This window comes from Oryzias latipes (assembly GCF_053564925.1).
Source record: "Oryzias latipes strain Hd-rR chromosome 1 unlocalized genomic scaffold, Olatipes_Hd-rR_3.1 chr1_Y".
In the NCBI taxonomy this organism is placed as follows: Eukaryota; Metazoa; Chordata; class Actinopteri; order Beloniformes; family Adrianichthyidae; genus Oryzias; species Oryzias latipes.
Window position 1 is genome coordinate 7,935,071 of NW_027616335.1, and position 20,443 is coordinate 7,955,513.

Consider the following 20,443-nt stretch of genomic DNA (forward strand, 5'->3'; position numbering starts at 1 on the left):
TGACATTAATCTGTATCTTGATTTTTTTTTCTGCTGTTAAATATAATACGTATATATCAAACGTATATATCTATGATTTATCACAGAGGTTCTTACTGTTATTTATACCATTTGTGGTTTTATTGTAATAAAATAATCTTTTCATAAAATGTTTTTTCTTTGCTTGGCTTAATTTTTCTGAAACTAATTTGCCGCACAAGACAGGTTTATGCCTAAAAAGAGGTTTATTCCAATCAAAAATAAGCAAATAAAAGGCATAAAACCAAAGAAAGCAATAACATTCTGGATTAAGGCATGAACTGGTATGTCTGCAGATGTGGCTCAGACGCATCCTGTGCCTGCTTTTCATTCTGACGCACAAACGTTTCGCCAGAGGTCCATTAGAATAATAATGCTTCCCCTCCTGCACGGGGCTCCTACAGTTGCGCACGCTCTGCTACACGGGGTGTGATGTCTGTGGTGCTGATGTTGCGGCTGTGGCGGAGACTGCAGCCGCAGCAGCCCGCCTCCGCGGCGCGCAACGTGCTGCGAAGCGTCAACTCGGTGTGCGTCAGGGATGAGGCGCACATGAGACCCTCATGTGCGAGTCACAGAAAGAGGCACGTGTAGTGGGTGGTCCCCGGCACATGGCTTTCACGTGGCCCCAGCAAACACAGAGCCCCGTTTCCAGCTGCCACAACGTCAGTCCGGTGCGGCAACAGCAGCACGCAACATCACTATACCATGGCTGTGGAGATGGAGCCCACGGAGTAAGTGCAAACTCAGATTTTCCTGATTTTCTTCATGATCACTTTACAGAGGCAGAAAAATCACAACTTTTGTCTTTTAGATTGGTTGGCATTGATTGAAGAAATGACATCATTGGAGAGAGCATTAAATGCTGTACCTTGTCTTGAAGAAGTGGCTCTGCTGCACACATTCTGGGCATAATTTTCAAACTACTATTTGGAATGAATAATTATTATGGAGCCTTCTGGTTGCAGCTTTCCTCTGATGTGCTATTTTAAGAATACTGTGGGTTGTTATGGAAAATGGCATTTTTTCCAAGCTCTATTTTCTATACCTTACACATAATGTTCAATTTCTTGTGCTTGTTGCACCGAGCACGCTCATCCAGCTGGTGCCAAGGATGAGATTCTGTTTTTTCATTGCTTTCTTGAAGCCCCTAAGTTAATGTTGTCAGTGCCAGAAGGAAGCCACATTGGGGCAACATTGGTGCGCAAATTTGTGTGTGACAACGTCAAAAAAAAAAAAAAAACGTCATTAACAGTTAGCTCTGACTTCTACAGTGTGATCCGCCTCATAATGCAGTACCTGAAGGAAAACAACCTCTACCGCACGCTGAGCACCTTGCAAGAAGAAACCACCGTCTCACTCAACACAGTGGAAAGCTTTGAAAGCTTCATTGCAGACATCAACAGGGGTCACTGGGACTCTGTCTTGTTGGCCATCGAGTCCCTCAAGCTGCCTGACAACACACTCACTGACCTCTATGAGCAGGTCAGTGTTTGCTTTGGTTCTTCTGGAGAGGTGCATCTCCACATTGATCTTCATCCAGAAACCTCCGTTCAGCTCAAATGTCCTCAACAGGTGGTGATAGAGCTCATAGAAATGAGGGAGGTGGGAGCCGCTCGCGCTCTCCTCAGACAGACTGATCCCATGATCATGCTGAAGCAGACCCAGCCTGAGAGGTACTCACGTCTGGAGAAGCTGCTCACTCAGCCTTACTTTGACCCCCGGGAGGTGAGAAAACCACTTGTTTGTGGGTCCTGACAATGCTCTATAGGTGGGGGTGTTTTTACAAGTCGCTCTCTTTTAAACCACAGGCGTACCCTAAAGGCAGCAGCAAGGAAAAGCGGCGCAGAGCTCTGGCTGAAGCTCTAATGAGGGAGGTCTGCGTGGTGCCACCTTCTCGCCTCATCGGGCTTTTGGAACAAGTCACTGTGAGTATGGAGATAAAGTGGAAAGAAGATTCTCAGTTTCTTAATACTCACTGCAAATACAAAGCTGCAGCCAATACTGAATTACTGCATTCTATAATCAAATATAAGCTTGCAAATTATAATAGCTTTCAGTTAGTTAGGTATCTTTACTTTCAGCTGGAATAACTAAAGCACAATCAGATGTGGAAGATTTTACTAACTACTTAAAAAGAGCAACCAGAAATTGCAATTATCCTTGTTTACTGGAGCATTAAGTCTTTTTTTTCACATTTTACAATCCATTCATGCTTCACTTTTAAAAAGTCTGAATTCTTGGGAATTCTCTGGTTCCAATCGTTCATTCCATTTTTTTTCCTGCTTTTAAGTCAGAGGCAAAATTTAAAAATTAATAAATGTCTGCAGAAAACTCTTTTCATGTTAGCTGCAACTTTCTATTTGAGAAAATAATTTTGATAAATTGATTGGTTTATTTCAAGCATTTTCAGCAAAAGAAAACAAGTTGAGTTCAAGTTAATGAACTCAAATCCATATTAATACATGGAAAATTAATAAATAACATTTCAAGACAATGTTTAAATACATTTGAGTTATTGACTTGGCAGTCAAAACTGATAGCATGAGAAGTGAAAATAGAGTTTGTGAGGCGATTTCTGACTTGATTGAGGGGAGTGTGTGACGATTGTTACTAATCTGTGTTACAGTGCATGACACGGCAGCAGAATCCGGGTTGTATCTCTGCCGACATGATCGTCGACTCTTCGGGGAAGAAGGAGCAACATGTGGAGAAAGACAGTTTTCCAACGCAGCTGTACAGACACATAAAGGTGAAAACACAGTCTGTGAAACATAAAAATTAACTAGTATTTGGACAAAATCAAAGCTTTAGGGTAGCAGTCATTTAATTGAATGTGCTAATTTGTTGGTTTGTATTTTCTTGGACTTTTGCCAGACACAAACACTGAAAACGAATTGCTTTATTCACCTGAAGAACCCACTTCTGCTGTGCTTTAGTCATTTTCCTCTGGATGGAGCCACAATTACTCCTTATGTCTTCTCTGTGCCAAAACTGATGAAGAGTAATGGTCACCCCACTTGCAGAGGCCGACTGATGACCTTTGTTTCTCTGACGTTGCTTGATGTTTTCTTGAATTGACAAATATTTCAAAATTTTCCTCTAAAAACTAATTTCCAAATGTGTTCTGTCTGCACAGTTTGGGCGCCACTCACATGTGAGATGTGCCCGTTTCTCACCTGATGGACGGTACTTGATAACAGGATCAGTGGATGGCTTTATTGAGGTCTGGAATTTCAACACAGGAAAAATTAACAAGGTAAATTTAGTTGTCAGTCTATGAAGTATATATATCTTCAAATGATGGAAGATATTATTTCACCAATTTCTTGTTGCGGATGTAATTGTAGGACCTGAAATATCAGGCCCAGGACAGCTTCATGATGATGGACGACGCCGTGCTTTGCATGTGCTTCAGTCAAGATACAGACATGCTGGCCACTGGAGCTCAGAACGGCAAAATAAAGGTTAGTTTACTCTGATGTGCCTTTGTTTTCTTCCAAACATTGCTAAAAAAAGAAATACAGTGTAAAAGATATTACAGAAAAAAGTGCTCATTTGAAATAATTTCCCGTGTCTGCGTGCGTGTGTGTGTTGGTTGACTGAGTAGGTGTGGAAAATCCAAAGTGGTCTGTGCCTGCGTAGGTTTGAGCAGGCTCACAACAAAGGTGTGACTTGTCTGAGCTTCTCCAAGGACAACAGTCAGATCCTCAGTGGTTCCTTCGACCAGACCCTCAGGTGAGACACCATGAAGGAAATGACATAGACTGCAGCTGCATGGCTAGTTATTCAAGATCCGTCTCAGCAATTTGTTACTGGGAAGGTGTTTGGAAACATGTATGAACTTTATACACATGGAGAACTTAAAACAAAAAAGTAAGATTTTGGTTCTTATAAAAATACTATGAAGGATGATTTTAATGATCATGTAATAAAAAAAAAAAGAAGTAAAGCGAGTAAAGGAAAATGACAACAAAAAGTATTTTTTACTTGTATAAGAAGGCATGTGGGAGGACAGGAGATATACAGATCCCTGCTGTGACTCACAGCTGATAGGAAGCTGTTCATAGATCTATTTCCCACCACACAGAAGTAAAACCTGATATTAATATATATATATATATATATATATATATATATATATATATATATATATATATATATATATATATATATATATATATATATATATATATATATATATATAAATATATACATATATATATATATAATTTATAATAAACAAATATATAATTTGGTATACTACAGTTTTCTGGATTTTCTGTTTCTCCAAGGATTTCACTTCGATGTGTTCTTTTTACATTTTCAAACGTAACTATAATTTTTGACTCAGCTTATTCTCAGTGTTCCATGTTTAAATGACTTCAAAAATAGTTTAAAAACATCTGCTTGTTTTGGGGAAAATTTAATTTTTTGTGGGTAATTTTGTAAATGTTTGAGGATCCCTCTTTTTCTGGAACCTAAGTTTTTTTGTATTAAAAGAGTAGAAAAAGAGAGATTTAAATATTACATTTAAAAAATAAAGAATGGGATGCCTGATAAAAGAAGTCATAATGTCCCTTTGAAGTCCTTTTAAATATATTTTTTACATTGATTTCCTCCTCATAGCACAACCTGTCATTTATGAAGCTTATTAACATCCATTGTCTTCCGTTTGCATCTTTTTTTGGTCAAACCTGATGAGTACAAGAATACATCTTTATGTTTTCTCGTGTGCACACACAGTGCATCTCCTTCACTTTAAATGTTGTTTCTGACTCCTGGGGGTGCGGGCTGCTCCGTCAGAGGCACATGTGCTGTGTGGGTGCAGCTCAGACACCATGTGCTCAGGCACAAAGCTGCAACGTGTTCCTCTAGAGTCAGAATTCCTGCACAAACAGCAAATCGTCTGCGCACAGATGTAGTGAATCTGTGAGGCGTTTTGTCACGGATTAACCAATCTGCACCCAAACACACCACCAGCTAAAAATAACAGCGGGGTCTGTCTGATCTCGAGAGAATTCTTCTCTTCCAGAGAACCATTTTCTTTTGTGTTTTTTTCAAACCCTCTCCGTGTCACCCATTTTTCAACCATGTCATTTGCAGAATTCATGAACTGAGGTCGGGGAAGACACTCAAGGAACTAAATGGTCATTCATCATTTGTAAATGATGCAGCCTTCATCAGAGATGGATCTCACATCATCAGCGCTTCATCTGATGGCAGCGTGAAGGTACAATTCACACAGGAGTCTTACGCAGTAACATCTCCTGTAAAATTTACTGATAACTACCTAAAAATGATAAGTTAATCACCAGGAAAAGTAATTATCCGTTGTTTTTTATGATTTTATCTCAATTAAAACTCATTTTGTGAAGAAATTCCATTTGCTCCTGTTGTAAAATCTTAGATTACATGTACAGACAAAAAGTACTAGATTTAAGGTTTTAGGTATTGTATTTTAGAGGTATCTTTTTTTCTTTTTTTTTTCAGATTTGGAACATAAAGTCCTGTGAATGCATTAGTAATCTGTCAGCAGCGCCAAGTATTCCTGTGAACAACGTGATTCCTCTGCCCCAAAATCCCCAGCACTTTGTGGTTTGTAACCAGTCCAGCACAGTGGCAGTCATGAGCATGCTCGGTCAGGTAAGTCTCCTGCAGCCAGTAACTCCAAGTGAGAACGATTTTGTCTTAAAAAATGCCAGAAAGTTGTAAAGCATTTAAATGACTTATTTGATTTACTCCTAAAAGTGCAAAAAGTGGATTTTTGTAACATTAAGATTGTCTTGGAAATTACTGTTCCTCAAAAAAGCTTTGAAATATTTATCTATTAAAAAACATACAAATTAACACATATTTGGAAAATCTTGCAGGTCATTAATGTGTTAATTCAACTCACTGGCTTAAAAAGAAGTTAAGAACTAATTGAATTGTTTCTGCTGAAGAAAATCTTCCATCACTTCTGTCTTCATTAAAACTGGCTAAACGCTAAGAAATACAATTAAAACGTGTTAAAATATGTCTTCTTTTCAAGCCTTGTTTGCTGAATACAAAGCTCAAACCTAAAGCTTCTGAACTGGAAATAGGATCATCAGGTTTTATTAGAATTTTATTAAAGAGGCAAAAATGCACTTGAAGAAAGGTTTTTTCTTTTTTGTTAAAGTCTATGTAGCTCAGTAATTGGGTTGGTCTGATTGGACAGGTGTCAATTATTTCATTTCATTCACCCTTTCATTTCACAAATGAAAGTGAAAGTGTTACATGTTTAGGCAGTTTTTCTGAAATTATAAGTGTGATACACCCAAGGTTACATGCATACGTGACCCTTGAGGGCAGAAACAGTAACTGAAAGCTCACAGTGTTTCCCTCTTCCTCCTCAGACTGTGAAGACCTTCACTCCTGACCGGTCACAGACAGTAAACTTTGTGTGTTGCACCACGTCACCCCGGGGGGAGTGGATCTACTGTGTGGGCGAGGACTGCATGCTGTACTGCTTCAAATACTCAACAGGAAGGCTGGAGAAAACGCTGACTGTAAGCCCCGCCGCTGATGAAGAACTCTTATCTTTAGGAAGCAGCAACCATTGGTCCTGCCTGTTCACTTAGTCAGCTGCCAGGCTGGGGACAGAGAGGCTGATGGGAAAATGTCAACATTTGTTGTTGTGCATTCACAGGTTCACGAGAAAGATGTCATCGGCGTTGCTCACCACCCACACGAGAACCTGCTCGCCACGTACGGCGGGGACGGCCTGCTCAGGCTATGGAAGCCTTAAGGATGGGAGGCAGTAGCTTATGGCAGCTGCATCTGTGGGAAAGAATGTTTTTAAACGGAGTTTTTTTAGAACAACGTATAAACAAACACAACAACAAACCACTTGATCGCAAACTGTTGAGGAACATCACTTATAATCTGTAGCCATAATCTTATTAAATCATATTTTATGGTAAATGACAGACATTTGCCTTTGATATGTTTTATCTTTCTCTTTTTTATCCAATGAAATTCCATAAAATGTATCCATTTAGGAACTTGAAACTGTTTTTGGCTTATATTACAACACATTTTGAGGATATTATGCCGTTTTGAGTGGCGTCGCAGTCTTCCATGCTTTATGCAGTCTTCCACATACTGTACATCCAATCTCAGTGGTGCCATTTCCCTCCAAATTCATCTTTTTTCAAAAGACATATATTTAAATAGTTACTATCTTAAATTTATACCTTTTCTGGTCCAAATTCTTTTTAATTTACTGATTTCTGAGTGTTCTCTGCATGTTATTTCAATTCCCTGAATGCTGACGTATACAATTTCTAGTATATGCATGGGGATTAAACTTCTTTTTTTTGTGTGCTTTCATAACTGTGGCTTGTGCTATTATTATTTTTTATACACATTGGTGTTTTTTGTGGATAAACATGCCTGCAGATGAAAAATAAAAAATTGTATTGCACTATCTGGTGTTGTGGTATATTTCAAAGCAAAGTAAATGTTCACTATAGTATATAATCTGTGAAAATTTAAATTATAAAAAAAAAATCTCAAATTGTCAGTTTTTTTATAAAGGTAAAGTTTAAAGTACAAAGTCTGAAAATGAGATTAGATTAAAAAAAATTTTTTTTTTTAAATATTTTTGTACATTAAGACATAATAAAAAAAGCCCAGACAAGTTATGGTTGTAGATAAATACAAGCTCAGATTTAAAAAAGTTTTATCAGTTTTCTGTCAAAAGATGTCAATTTCTGCTAACGGAAAGTTTCCACTTGAGAAAAATGTTTCAGCTTTCAAGGAAAACCTCAAGAATAGCCTTAATGGTCTTGTTGCTAATACAAGGAAAAAAAATTAAAGTAATCTTATAAATTAGGACATTTTTATTTATTAAGAAAAACATGAGCACAGACAATCTTGGTCAAAAAACAAACCAAAAAACAAAAGTTCAGTTTAGACCTTGAGATCCTTTCGTTTGTAGCTCAGTCCTCTGACAGTCTGAAGACTAAGAAATGCACATTGTTTAAAATAAAATCAGCACTTTCTTCTGTGATTCCATGTGTTGCAACATCCAAAGAAAGTCCAAGGCAACAGAAAGGAATATTTAAGTCATGATCAAGCTTTGAAAAAAGGTAAACACTTCAACAGGGTATTAAAACTGTCCATCTTTAACCTTTCTTAATCAATTTAAATATTATACAAATACCTTTTTTTCTGCTTTTCCTCTTGATAGAATTTAAATACAGTTTGGCACAGTATAAGATGGGTTAGATAACAGCACTTCTTAAATCTTTTAAGGTGTACAGAAGCCAAGTATCATCCAGGTGCTTTGGAGTTTATTACACTTACAAAAAAAAAGGGAAATCCATATTTCTCAAACGTGGAACACACTTTCTTTACATTTGACGAGTACAAAGCAGTAAAATTTCAAGCTAAAGTCAAAAATGACCTTTCTGAATGTGTAGTTTGGCGGCCTGAGCCTAAATGCTTTCCTGGGTCGGGTCACTGTGTTCAAAAGGATCTGGCGATGTTTAGAAAATAGCCCTTAAAAGGGAAACCCTGCCTAGATGTTTTGATATCATACATACGTTTTTATGTGCATTTCTTCATGCTCACGTCTAAACTTTAAGAACGTTCACGATTCACATGGAAGCCTTTAGAAATTGCATTAGGAAAACACCAAAGACATTTGTTTTCAGGTAAATTTGAATCCAAGTCATTGCACTAAAAATAGAGGAAGAGTTCTTTTCTCTGAGACTCTAGTGATTGATGCTAATCTGTGTAATCACAGTGTGATCGCTAAAAAAAACAACAACAAAAAGAAAACCATCAAAGTTGGTCCCAGTGGTTACATTAAGTCCTGCAAGTCCTAAACGTGTGACAAACGCTGCTCATCGATCTAAATCTGTGAAATAAATTAGAAACTTACTGTGAAATGTTTTTAGGCAAAGAAACCTAAAAAAAAAAAGGTCAAGTCATGAGAAAGGAGGATTCTGGGAAACAGTTCATTAGGATGTCTGGCATTGCACGCCGCCTGTGCTGGCGTAGTCCTCCTCCTCCATGTAGTAATACTGACGTCGGTGCCGCCTCCGGCTCTCCAAGTCGCAGTCCTCCAGCTCGGCGTAGATGTAGAGGTCTTCGTCCATGCTCTCCGGCTCCTCCGCTGCAGTTTTTTCTGGGAGGTAGCGCTTCAAGTCCTTCAGTCTGTTCTTAGGAAGGAAATTGGCGGGCGGGAACACCACCTGATGGAGACGCGTGTGTTGAACAGAGGAAGCAGCCGTTTTGTGTACGTCTATAGCTCCACACTACTGCAAAGGATGGAAAAGTCTTTCTTTGAAGTACTTACTGAGAAGTGAATGACCAGAAGTCCCTTCTCAAAGGGTCGGCGGTAAATGGGCATCCCTTCATTGAGGATACATTTGGTGTCTTCAGGCTTTATTAATTCTCCTGTGGTTAGAAAAGAGTAAAAAATAAAACAATTAGACAGGCTACAGTGTTACAATTGAAATGTTTGTATCATAGCAAACATACTAATATTTCACAAATGCACAATCAATTAGATCCTGTTTACCTTCCCGATTTACGTTAGGTAAAACTAAATGAGCTGAAATATTGTCCATGTTTAAGGCAATTTATTCAAACTCAGCATACGCATTTACAATCTTTAGTTATTTTTAAGCAACACAAAACTGAAAATCATTCAAATTAATAGACGTTAACAGATTTTTAATTTTTTAATAAAAACTAAAGCCAATATGATGCAACAAAGAAAAAACCTAAAAGTATTTAAATCCAGTTTTGACAGGTTTACAGCCAGCAGTCAAAGTGTTTTATTATGTAAATGGAATCAAGTCAAAACCAAATAACTGGAGTTTTGAACGGTTTATAACATCTTCATACAAAAGATAATAAACCAAATTCAAGCATCTATTCATTCGAAAATCTTCAAGCTTGATTGATGACAAAATTATCTCTGCTGTGAAAATGTTTCAGCTTACATAAAAAGAAGCAATGCTTTGATAATAAATAGGCCTTTAGCAACAAATTCTTAAATTGTGAATAAAAAATGAATATTTTAAACAACATAAACTGATTATTATTACAACAGTGTTTTAAACACAGCAGGTAGGCGTGCTTTAAGTGTGATTTTATATGAATCTATTAACCTCCGTATAAGGTGGAGAACTAATAATCGACCAAAAACCAAACAAAATGAAAACATGTCTGCCTGCTTCAAAGGACGTTTACTGAAAATGTCAAAATCACTGAGCTGATAATATTTCACAAGATCAGAAGCTTGTGAGGAAATGTTTCTCATTAATTCTCTGTGGAATCCAGACAAACCTACAACTCAGCCCAGGCTTTAAATGAACCACCGCCACTCTGTAGAAACTACGTCCTAGAAAACGACTGTTTTTTTGGTTAAACACGGCTAAATCATGATTAAAAGAACTCTGACAATAGATCAGAAGAGGACTGGAGTTGGTCTTTAAAAGACCCACTATAGCTGCATTTTGAGCCGAGGTACCTGGATGTGATGTGACGAACAGAGTTCTGTTGTCCAGCGTCTGGACGGGCCTCTTGAAACCACATAAAGCCTCAACCAGCTGCAACTCCATGGACATCACCAGGTCACTTCCTCTCCTGAACAGGTTTAAAGGAAGAAAAGCAAAGACAACTTTGAAGCATAATCTAAAAAAACAGCAGCATTTTCCAAATAAAACAAAAGAATATAATTAAAGGATTCAGTGGCTTAGACATTTTAAGTTGAACTATTTCCCTCCTTACATGCAATCACAATTAATCTTGTCATATGTAAAGTACAAATTCTTGCTCTTGTGCCAACATTTCCACAAAAGACGAACTGTTGTTCTCACCTTGTGAAAAGCGAATGTTCACGCAGGTCCAGAACAATGATAATATCACCTGGTTCTAGACCGGGCTCTTGGTCTCCCTCCCCGTGGAAAACTATCTTCTGACCATCTTTCATTCCTGGACACAATCGTTCAAAGGTTAAAAATAGTGGCCGTTCCTACACATTGACAAAAAGACTTGTGGTAGTTCTCCCTTTAGTCTCACCTTTGTCGATGTGGACCTCCAAGATCTTCTTTTGCCGCAGAATCTTCCGGCCTCCACATGCTTTGCAGCGGTCCTTGTGGCTGATTCTCTGTCCTTGTCCCTGGCAGCTGGAGCACACAGTGGACACTTGCTGAACCATACCTGGGAGCAGCTGGTGAACCCGGACCTGCATTCCCGTTCCATGGCAAGACATGCACACCTGTGCCGCTCCTTTACGACTTCCACGACCTGCAAGAGAACAGAGACCTCAGAACGGTGGACAACAGAGCAACAAATGAAATCAGAGCGACACACTAGTTACTGCTGAGGTGGGACAACAGAGATGATCGGGTCTTTTCCTAAATGCAGACCAATTTTAAAATCATTTCTTTAACATGTGTAAGTGACTGACTGGTTCTTGGAGTCTTTTCTCAGGTTTCACATGTCTTGCAGTGGTGCAAACTAAACAGATCTGACTCCAAAGCGATAAAAAATATCACGCTAAAAAAAAGAAGTGACCTCAAAACCAAGAACAGTGTTGTGAACTGAAATATGTGACTTCCTGAGTTCAGAGCTATTCTATAAAACAAAATTTAAACCATATTTTATAAAAATGCAAGATCGTGTTATTGTAATAAAAGTCAGGCACCGGGGATTTCAGGGAACCTTAAATTAGATTTAAGAACATTCACAGATTCAGAAGCAATTCACCGTACAACAACAGATGAGACAAATGAAAAAAGATCCAATTAAACATTTTCAAATGTTTTCTAACCTTACATCATGACTGTAAAATGTAAAGAAAAGAGCTGATTTTAGGTTTCATTCGGTCTGCACATCTTGGTTTAAAAACACTTGAACCTGATCCTTAGATTTGATTGTTGGACAAAATCATTGTCTGGCTTGTTTGCACTTTCCTGTCCTAAAAGGATGCTACTGGAAAACGAAACAACTTTGACACCTGACTGTGTCGGAGCTTAGACTCTAAATATGATACATACATTGTGTTTGCATACATTTTTTTGTGTTCGCACTACAGTTGTGTAGTGCTGCCTATTGGGGGAGCTCTGGCATCACACTGCCAGCTTTAGTTTTCCAGGCTAAAGGGGAAAAAGGAATCAAAGGGTTTTTTAAATCTGATTTGATCTTCTGCTTTAACTTGATCCTGACTCTTATACGAGTTGGATTATGAAGCTTTTTAAGTAAAGCCCCTTAAAGGACTGGAGGATGTTTTGGAATGTGGGTGTGAACAAAACGAACATGCAGGTCTAGAACTAAACCTTCATTCAGTCACATTAACACTCAACAATGTGAGGAAAGATAAAAGAACAGTAACTCAATCTGACAACCTGTGCTTTTAGGGAAAGTCTTAGTTCTACCTTAAGGCCAGCTCTACTTCATGCTTAAAAAACAAAACAAAAAAGCATGAAATTCATTGAACGCTTCACTATCAACCAAATACTAAACAGAAACTTTAATCGCTTTCATCTGTAAATATGCAACTCAGCGATGCGTTACCCTGATCTGTTCCAGTAATAATACTACTGATGACTCTGGTTTCAACGTTTTATTTGGAAAACACAAATTGTAGAAATGAATTTAGAATCTCCCAGTCATTACTTGAGAAGACGGATAGAAAACATTTCTAGGAACATCTCTACCTTGAGCTACTGCAGTAAACTCTGGAGCACTGTCGCCGGGGGATTTTCACCTGAGCCAAACTATTTACATGAATTTCAATGTGGCGTGTCAAGCCGTCCGTGCCTTCACAGGGAAGTCTCACGTGTCCCAGGTATGGATGGACCAAAGACCAACTTTCTAGTGTCATTTTAGTAATTTTTTTAATGAATTTTTTGTTTTCAAATTCCTAATTTTTCAGTAATTTTTTTAGCATGTTTTTAGGAACTTCCTATGTTTTTCATTTTGTTACACATACTACAGTTGAAAAAAAAAACTTTAATTTATTATGTGTTGTCGTGTTTTGATCTATTTTTTTTGACAAGTACTTTTTGTTGGGTATATTATTCCGGGTAAAAATTACCCGACAAAAGTGATGGTGTGTAACTTTTGATAGCGAAAGAGTTCCAGGGTTAAACAAAGTTTTAAAAAATTCAATTGAATTTTATTTGTATAGCCCAATATTACAACAATGGTCGTCTCAATGGGCTTCATACCGGTAATTGTATAGTAAACATGAAATCATAAAGAACATAAAGTTATAAAAATTAATAGGTAATGGCTAAACTAAACAGTCTAACCCGTCCAGTATATTTTCTTTATCACAACTACACTTTTTCAACAATTTGAAATAAATAAATATTTAGAAATGCAATTTTAAGCTTTTCCCCCTAATATATGCCATCCATCATCAGAAAAATGCCACTAGAACATGTTAAAGACAACAAAAACGCATTTTTATCAGAGTGGATATTAAAAATATTTGGGACAAAAAGAATTCCTGCTGCTGTGAACATCGGGAATTCTTGGTAAATATTTAGCACATTTGATTTTGAAAGTACTAAACCCATCTATTTATTTCTGCAGAAACGTAGAAGTAGTGTCTTTGCGGCACAGAAGATTCTCAAAAAAACTGAGCGGCGAAAGACTTACCCTCACACCTCTCACATACACAGTTCTTCTGCACGGCTAGTTTTCTCGTTGCTCCGTTATAAAGTTCCTCTAAAGATACAGTGATCTGGTGCACCATATTCTTTCCTGTGAATGAACAAAAAGACAACTTTTTTTCAAGAATCATACAATATTATGATTAACATCTATAGAAACATAACTAAAAATACTGTTAGTGATGTTTAAATCCTACACGACGACACTTTAACTCATTCAGAGCATAAAAAATACATTTGCTTGTCAGTGTTGGACTTGGTACAGTCCGGACCGGGGGAACATACAGAGGAACCATAAACTATATACTTCAAAACAAAACCCAGAGTGTGTTTGTTGTATTCTCATTATTTATTTTACCTTTTCGCTCTCTTTGCATCCGACTACCTCCACCAAAGAAAAAGTCAAAGATGTCCATGGGTGATGCAAAGCCACCGCCACCGCCGCCGCCACCAGTTCCCCCTTCCTTTAATGCCTTTTCGCCTCCCCTGTCATAGATTTCTCTCTTCTGGGGGTCTGACAGCACTTCATACGCCTGTGAGATCTGCTTGAACTTTAAAGACAAATCGTTTAAGAAAAGAAAAGAAAAACAAGGACGTTTGTGGCAGCTGCGTTATGTGGTACCTTCTCTCCTTCTGTAGGATTTTTGTCAGGGTGATATTTCAGGGCGAGCTTGCGATAGGCCTTTTTCAGCTCGTCAAGTGTTGCGTTAGCCTGAACGCCCAAAGTGTCATAAAATCCCATTTCCTTGACCATGATAGGTTTTTATAGGCCAGTCCTAAAGAAAAAACAATAACAGTGTGTTAACACACACACACTAAACAAATCTGATCCTCATCTGGTTAATCTGATGGTCCTTATCTGTTAATGACAGTTAACAAAATTGGGAACTTTAACAAACACCTAAATAAGAAAAACAAAATAAATAGCAGTTACTGCAAGAGTGAAAGGGAAAAAAAGAAGGGATGAAGCTTACAGCAGAAAAGCCAACTTTTTCTCAGAAATGATAAACAAAGGTGAATGAGGTCCAATTTTCTTACTTGTGTGTTGCCCAATTCTAAGATTGACTAAAATGTGACCAATAAGCAACCAGACGCTGAAAAAAGCAACAACAGAAAGAGTCTTAAGTCTTTACTTGCTAACAAAGCAATCTGATTATGTACTAAAATATTTAAACAACGTCAGATCTGAGCATTGCTGTTTAAAAAAACATTTTTTCAGGCATGTAAATGAGCATGATGGGAGTTTTTGGCTTAGAAATTTTCTGTTGTTTTGTGTGAGAAAACAGAGACGGTAGCTGTGTGTGTTAGGACAGATTGTTCTAATAGAAAAAAACAAATAAACAATGCTGAGACTTTTTGTTCCTCAGGTCAGTTTTACCCGAGAAGCTCTAGCAGCAAACGGGTTATTTGCTAGAGTCTGTTCATTTGGTCAATATCATAGCTGAAAGCTTCTAGGGATTTAGAAAAACACCGAAAATATAATGCAGTCCGACAGGCTCATCATGTCGACTAACATTGGTGTTCTGCTTACTACTGTTCCATTATCTGTGGATAAAGTTAGATTTCTCTGCGTAGAGGGGCACAATGATTCGGCCTTTGTAGCTAATTTAGCTACTCATGTCGTAGCTATGTATGTCATCAACATGGTGGCTTTTTTGCCAATTTTTTTAGCCAACAAATCACGTGTGGGCTGTTGTTAATAACATGTTTCGAGAATTAGTGGTTTTCCAACCTTAAACGAAGACCACGCTTAGCACCCTCACAAGACTGCAGCTCACAACGGCTCTTCCAGAATCTTCCTGCAGCCCTCTTTCTGCCGACTGCTGGTGTGGTGTCGAGTTTTGCGCGCAGACATCTACGTCCACCTCGCGGGAACGCGCGTCGACAGCTAAACCCGACTGTTGGTACTTGTGACCGCACCATGTCGAGTTATGTTCTTTCTCCCAAAAGATATCAATATTAACATGACTGAAACCCACAAATTTAAACCTAAATGAAAAAAAGAACGAATCTAACTTCAGCACAATCACGTTTCAGAAAGTCAGTCATAATAAAAGTTTTAGATACAAAAAAGTGATATTTTAAATATTATTTAAAAAGAGCCAAGCCTTGTTGAATTTTCTGAAACTGCTATGATTTAATGTCCATTCATTGACAAACCAACCAACCAAGAAGAAGAAAAAAGACCAAAAAATTAAAAAGCAACAACTAAAAAATAAAAAAAAATAAAAAGTTGTTTTACAAGATATCATTTTTATACAAGAAAACACGTTTTTATGTCGTTCACAATTTTGCTGTTGTTGCGCGCTCTCGCAAAGTGAAGAACTCTGGGAGGAGACAGAACTTCCCACCCCACCTTGTTCCTCGGTCGCACCCTCGTTCGTCATCACTCCGCGACAAGTTGAACAAACATTCAAACGTGTCCCGCTGCTAAATATTAGGGAGAAAAGCGTAACGAAATGAGAAAATGCCCATTTGCTGGCTCATTAGTGAAGAGGGGAATCACAAACCCATTCACCTGCCTCATTTACAGACAGTTGTCGTGGGTCGAGGCCCAGAAACTACTATCAAAGACAAAAAATGCTCCCGGCATCAAGGTAACGATGTTACCTACAAAAACAGTCTCTAGATTTCCTGTGAGTTCAGTAAGAATGTTAGGAAAATAATCTGTTATTGTTTTAGTGATTTCAGGGATAATACATTTAAGAAAACAGCAGGAATTGAATGACTTGAGCATCAAGTTATTTTCATTCATGTTTGTAAAACGAAATGCAAAGTTTTAACCTGTCTAAATGTTCCTGACTTTCCCATCAGTTGAACTGAAAGCTGAATGCAACAAAGGTTATGTCAAAGTGAAGCAGGTAACATGCTCACAAGAATGATCAGTGGTATAAACAAAATAAAAAGCCTTATTGCTGTACATTTTGTATTATTTTTATTGTTCTATTTTTTTTACCTGTTTTTTTTCTCCCCTCCCTAAGCTGGGGTTAAACCCCACCTCTGTCGGCTCCTTGGTGGTGGGTAAAGGCAATGAGGTCAAAATGAAGCCTGGAGAGCAGCTGCTCGTGGTCAACAGCCTTTATCCATACACCGTGCAGTTCAAAGAGGACACCACCGGGAGCCAGGGCGCCACCAAAAGACCACCAGAGCCAGTCAAAGAGAATGGAGGAAGCCAAAGAGAGACAGACTGCCTGAAAGCTGGACAACTCACAGAAAAAGTCGCTGCAGCTGTCATTCCAGGAGAAGCCACAAAAACTAGTGTGAGGAGAAACAAAGAAATCTACAATCTGTGATTTATGCCTAATATACAAATTATTGTTGCAGACCTGGAGAGTTTTTATTTAAATATTCATTCTCATAATTCATGTTAACTGACATTTTGTAGGGAATTTCTGGGCATTGGAGTCAAGGCTTGAAAACTTCAATGCAAGACCCCAAAATGCAGGTAGCTATAACTCAACATTACTTACTGATAAACGTACGTCTAAATTGAAACTAAATTTAGGTTTTGTTTCTGTTTTAATTGATCTTTTTTTTTTTTTTTTAGATATACAAGGACGATACAGTTGTAGTGATCAAAGACAAGTATCCCAAAGCTCGTTACCACTGGCTGGTTCTTCCATGGCAGTCGATTCCCAGCCTGAAGGCTTTGAAGGCAGAACACTGCGATCTGCTGAAACACATGCAGAAGGTGGCTGAGCGCATGATTAAGCAATGTCCAGAATCCAGCTCACTTAGCTTCCGGACTGGTTATCACGCCATCCCAAGCATGAGGTAAGTCTTTATTATGTGTGTTTATTGGGCTGTTACTCCTTAAAGTACACCATCCATCCATTTTCTTAACCCGCTGTATCCCTTTCGGGGTTGCTGGAGCCTGTCCCAGCTACTGCTGAGGAAAAGCGGTTAACACCCTGTACAGGTTGCCAGTCTTTTGCAGGGCCACACAAACACATGCACACCTCGGGGCAATTTAGAGTCACCTAGTAAACCTATGATGCATGCTTTTGGAGGAAGGCCAGAGTGCCCTGGAGAAAACCCATCGGGAGAACGTTCAAACTCAGCAGAGAAAGGGCCCTGCTGGGAATCAAACCAGGGCCTTCTCAGTGTGGGGCGAGAGCGCTAACCACTACCCCACCGTCCAGCCTCAAATTTCCCCATACTGTTGAAAATTAATAAAGAATAATGAAGAGATGCAACAATTCACTTTCTGGTTTTTCAGGTCACAGTGTTGTTTCACTTTGATACATGTGTATAACAAAATAATAATAAAAAAAAAATTGGTTTTTATTTATTTATTATTATCTAGAAAGCAAGTAACAGTAAACAAAGCCCTTTAGTTTGCTTATAATGACCCTGGTGTAATGTGATAAAACTATATTAAATTTAGCACAATGCTCGTATTTGTTACTTTCAACATAAACATATGCAAACATATGCAGTAGGGATGCAACGATTCCCCTGAGAGCTTGTGCTGAAGCATCACTACCTGGATAAATAAAGGTATTACTGCTTTAAATGTGCTCATTGTGGGTTTGTTTTCAGAGCACAATAAATCATCAGAGTAGTGTTACACGAGGACATCTCGGCTGAATTTGACATTTTCCCACTAATGAACCGTTCTGTTTACACTCTTCAGTCACATCCACCTCCACGTGATCAGTCAAGACTTTGACTCTCCTTGTTTGAAGAACAAGAAGCATTGGAATTCCTTTACCACAGATTACTTCATAGATTCTGAAAGTAAGAGCAGACTTTATGTTATTGATTGATTTAGATGTGCTGTGTGTAAAATCAAGCGTTTTCTTTTTTTAGATGTCATTCAGATGCTTGAAAAGGATGGGAGCGTCTCTGTGAAGGATGGGACTAGTGAGCTGTTGAAATTGCCTCTCCAATGTCACGTGTGTCACAAAGAGTGTCCCACCATTCCTGCCCTGAAAGAGCACCTGAAGCACCACCTCTCTAAATAACCGTGGGACTTTTTTATTCTGGGCTGTTTTGCTCTAAGTTAGCTCATTTTCTAGAAAATTCAGAGCGGGAACATTATTTTTTCAGGGTTTCTGTCTGTTGGAGTTTGAAGTCAAAATACCCAGATATTCTTCAGAAATACTTGTTATCCATCACATGTCACAACATTCTTTAGAGTTGCCTAATAAAAAAACTCTACATGTTGCAATAATTGTTATCTAAATACGTAGTTCTCCTTTTTCCAAATTTAGCTTTTAAGCATTTTGACTTTATTGTTTGGTTAGTGTTGACTGTGAAGCATTTTTTATGGTTTTGTGTGAACAAACAACCGTTTTGAGTTTGAAAGACTTAAGTGATTTTCAGCAAATAATATATATTAGTGAATAAACTGTACTGAACCAAAAGACGTGTCAATGGAATAACTCTGTCACCATCTAGTGTTCAATCAGAAGAATTAAGTTATAAGGGTAAGAGAAGGTTTAAACCGTATGTATTTTGGTAACCCTTCAGTGGCGCCTCCAGAAATTTTTCATGGGGGTGGCCAGTGGGGGGCCACATTAAATCTTGGGGTGGCACACAAAAACCATGAGCTATATTTTTAAAATTCATTCTACCAAACGTAGTAAAACAACCTTTAGAAAACCAATAGAAAGATAAATGCCTACTGATATTTTGTAGAACATGAATTTATAGTAGATACTACTAGTATAATAACTAATAGATACTAGTAGATACCATTAGTAGATACTACTACTGATATATATATATATATTTTTTGTTTATATTCAATGCTTAGGTGTGTCTGCTTGGGCTGTTCGGCTCTTGACTGAGAGATATCTACAATAAACAAAAAATGAAATCTGTTGTTCTGAAATAATAATAAAAATATCCTTCTAATTATTAATTATATCTGTAGACATTTCTATTCAGACTTATAATCATGAAACATTTTTATTATTAGGGTAACATAATTCTAACTTCACCAGTTGGTCCAGGAACAGGTGGAGCCCCTGCTTATGCTGAGTTCTGCCTTGTTTCTCTGACCAATGATGCTGACTGTCCCTCCTCTGATGCCGTCTCATCTTTGTCTTCCTTATTCTCTTCTGTCATTCATGCTGCTCTGTCTCATCTTCCTCCTCCTCACTACTCCTCTGTTGCTCCCCTACCATCTCTTTCACTCCTTCTGCTGCACTTTTATTCTTAAAATAAGAATATATGTTGAATTTCTCTTCATTCTCTGAAAATGGACAGACACAAGCATCAACTAATGACTATAGGTAACTCTGTGGAAACAAAAACACATCAAAATGTTGCGGTAACACAACAACCAGTGCTTAAATAGTGCCATGAAAATGAGTGGCTTGTGACAGGGACATCCTTTTTTTACTTATTAATAAGAAGTAATGACACATCCACCGCCGCTGATGATGTGGCGTATTTGCACCAAGTATTTGCACACTGGGTTTACATGTTTTGCAGACCGCATGTTTTTTACACCTTTGCAGCTGTATTTATTTAATATTTAATATTTATTTCTTTGTTTAATAAGAATCTAATTTTTGATAATAATTTTTCATAATAATTTTCTGTGATATTTTTAATTATTTAATATAAATGTCATTTGTGATGTCCTTTATTGATGTTATATTATATAGATTATTTCTGAATGTCGTGTTGCTGCCATAGATAAATGAAATTTCCCCATTGTGGGATTAATAAAGTCATCTATCTATCTATCTATCTATCTATCTATCTATCTATCTATCTATCTATCTATCTATCTATCTATCTATCTA

General features: G+C 37.8%; 3 protein-coding genes and 1 long non-coding RNA gene across 6 annotated transcripts; 2 read left to right on the forward strand and 2 right to left on the reverse strand.

Annotated features, from left to right (window-relative positions):
• The first annotated feature begins 581 nt into the window (after positions 1-581).
• On the forward strand, positions 582-7,465 carry LOC101168770 (WD40 repeat-containing protein SMU1). Its single transcript, XM_023957139.2, has 12 exons — positions 582-749; positions 1,290-1,500; positions 1,591-1,743; positions 1,827-1,943; positions 2,645-2,767; positions 3,155-3,274; positions 3,366-3,482; positions 3,626-3,753; positions 5,122-5,248; positions 5,509-5,661; positions 6,396-6,548; positions 6,689-7,465. The coding sequence occupies exons 1-12, from the start codon at positions 724-726 to the stop codon at positions 6,785-6,787; spliced, it is 1,527 nt and encodes a 508-aa protein (XP_023812907.2). The 5' UTR covers positions 582-723; the 3' UTR covers positions 6,788-7,465.
• LOC105354197 (uncharacterized) lies at positions 2,951-3,476 on the reverse strand. The gene is made up of 3 exons (XR_908872.3): positions 3,338-3,476; positions 3,195-3,243; positions 2,951-3,086 (listed from the first exon to the last, which is right to left on the reverse strand). It is a non-coding gene; the product is annotated as an uncharacterized LOC105354197 (long non-coding RNA).
• Positions 7,466-7,865: 400 nt separating the features above from the next.
• Positions 7,866-15,541, reverse strand: LOC144981354 (dnaJ homolog subfamily A member 1-like). 2 transcript variants are annotated; one of them, XM_078943522.1, is made up of 9 exons: positions 15,415-15,541; positions 14,305-14,458; positions 14,041-14,233; positions 13,669-13,773; positions 11,080-11,307; positions 10,878-10,992; positions 10,529-10,644; positions 9,347-9,447; positions 7,866-9,242 (listed from the first exon to the last, which is right to left on the reverse strand). In XM_078943522.1, the coding sequence occupies exons 2-9, from the start codon at positions 14,434-14,436 to the stop codon at positions 9,009-9,011; spliced, it is 1,224 nt and encodes a 407-aa protein (XP_078799648.1). In that variant the 5' UTR covers positions 14,437-14,458; positions 15,415-15,541; the 3' UTR covers positions 7,866-9,008. The 2 variants fall into 2 exon arrangements, with proteins under 2 accessions (XP_078799648.1, XP_078799649.1); XM_078943523.1 differs by lacking the exon at positions 15,415-15,541 and adding an exon at positions 14,721-14,771.
• Positions 15,542-16,039: 498 nt separating this feature from the next.
• On the forward strand, positions 16,040-19,051 carry LOC101162025 (aprataxin). Of its 2 annotated transcripts, XM_020703331.3 has the most exons (8): positions 16,040-16,279; positions 16,497-16,543; positions 16,664-16,699; positions 16,781-16,942; positions 17,068-17,127; positions 17,230-17,456; positions 18,319-18,422; positions 18,495-19,051. In XM_020703331.3, the coding sequence occupies exons 1-8, from the start codon at positions 16,150-16,152 to the stop codon at positions 18,647-18,649; spliced, it is 921 nt and encodes a 306-aa protein (XP_020558990.1). In that variant the 5' UTR covers positions 16,040-16,149; the 3' UTR covers positions 18,650-19,051. The 2 variants fall into 2 exon arrangements, with proteins under 2 accessions (XP_020558990.1, XP_004065926.1); XM_004065878.5 differs by having other exon boundaries at positions 16,042-16,279; positions 16,664-16,942.
• The last annotated feature ends 1,392 nt before the right edge of the window (positions 19,052-20,443 follow it).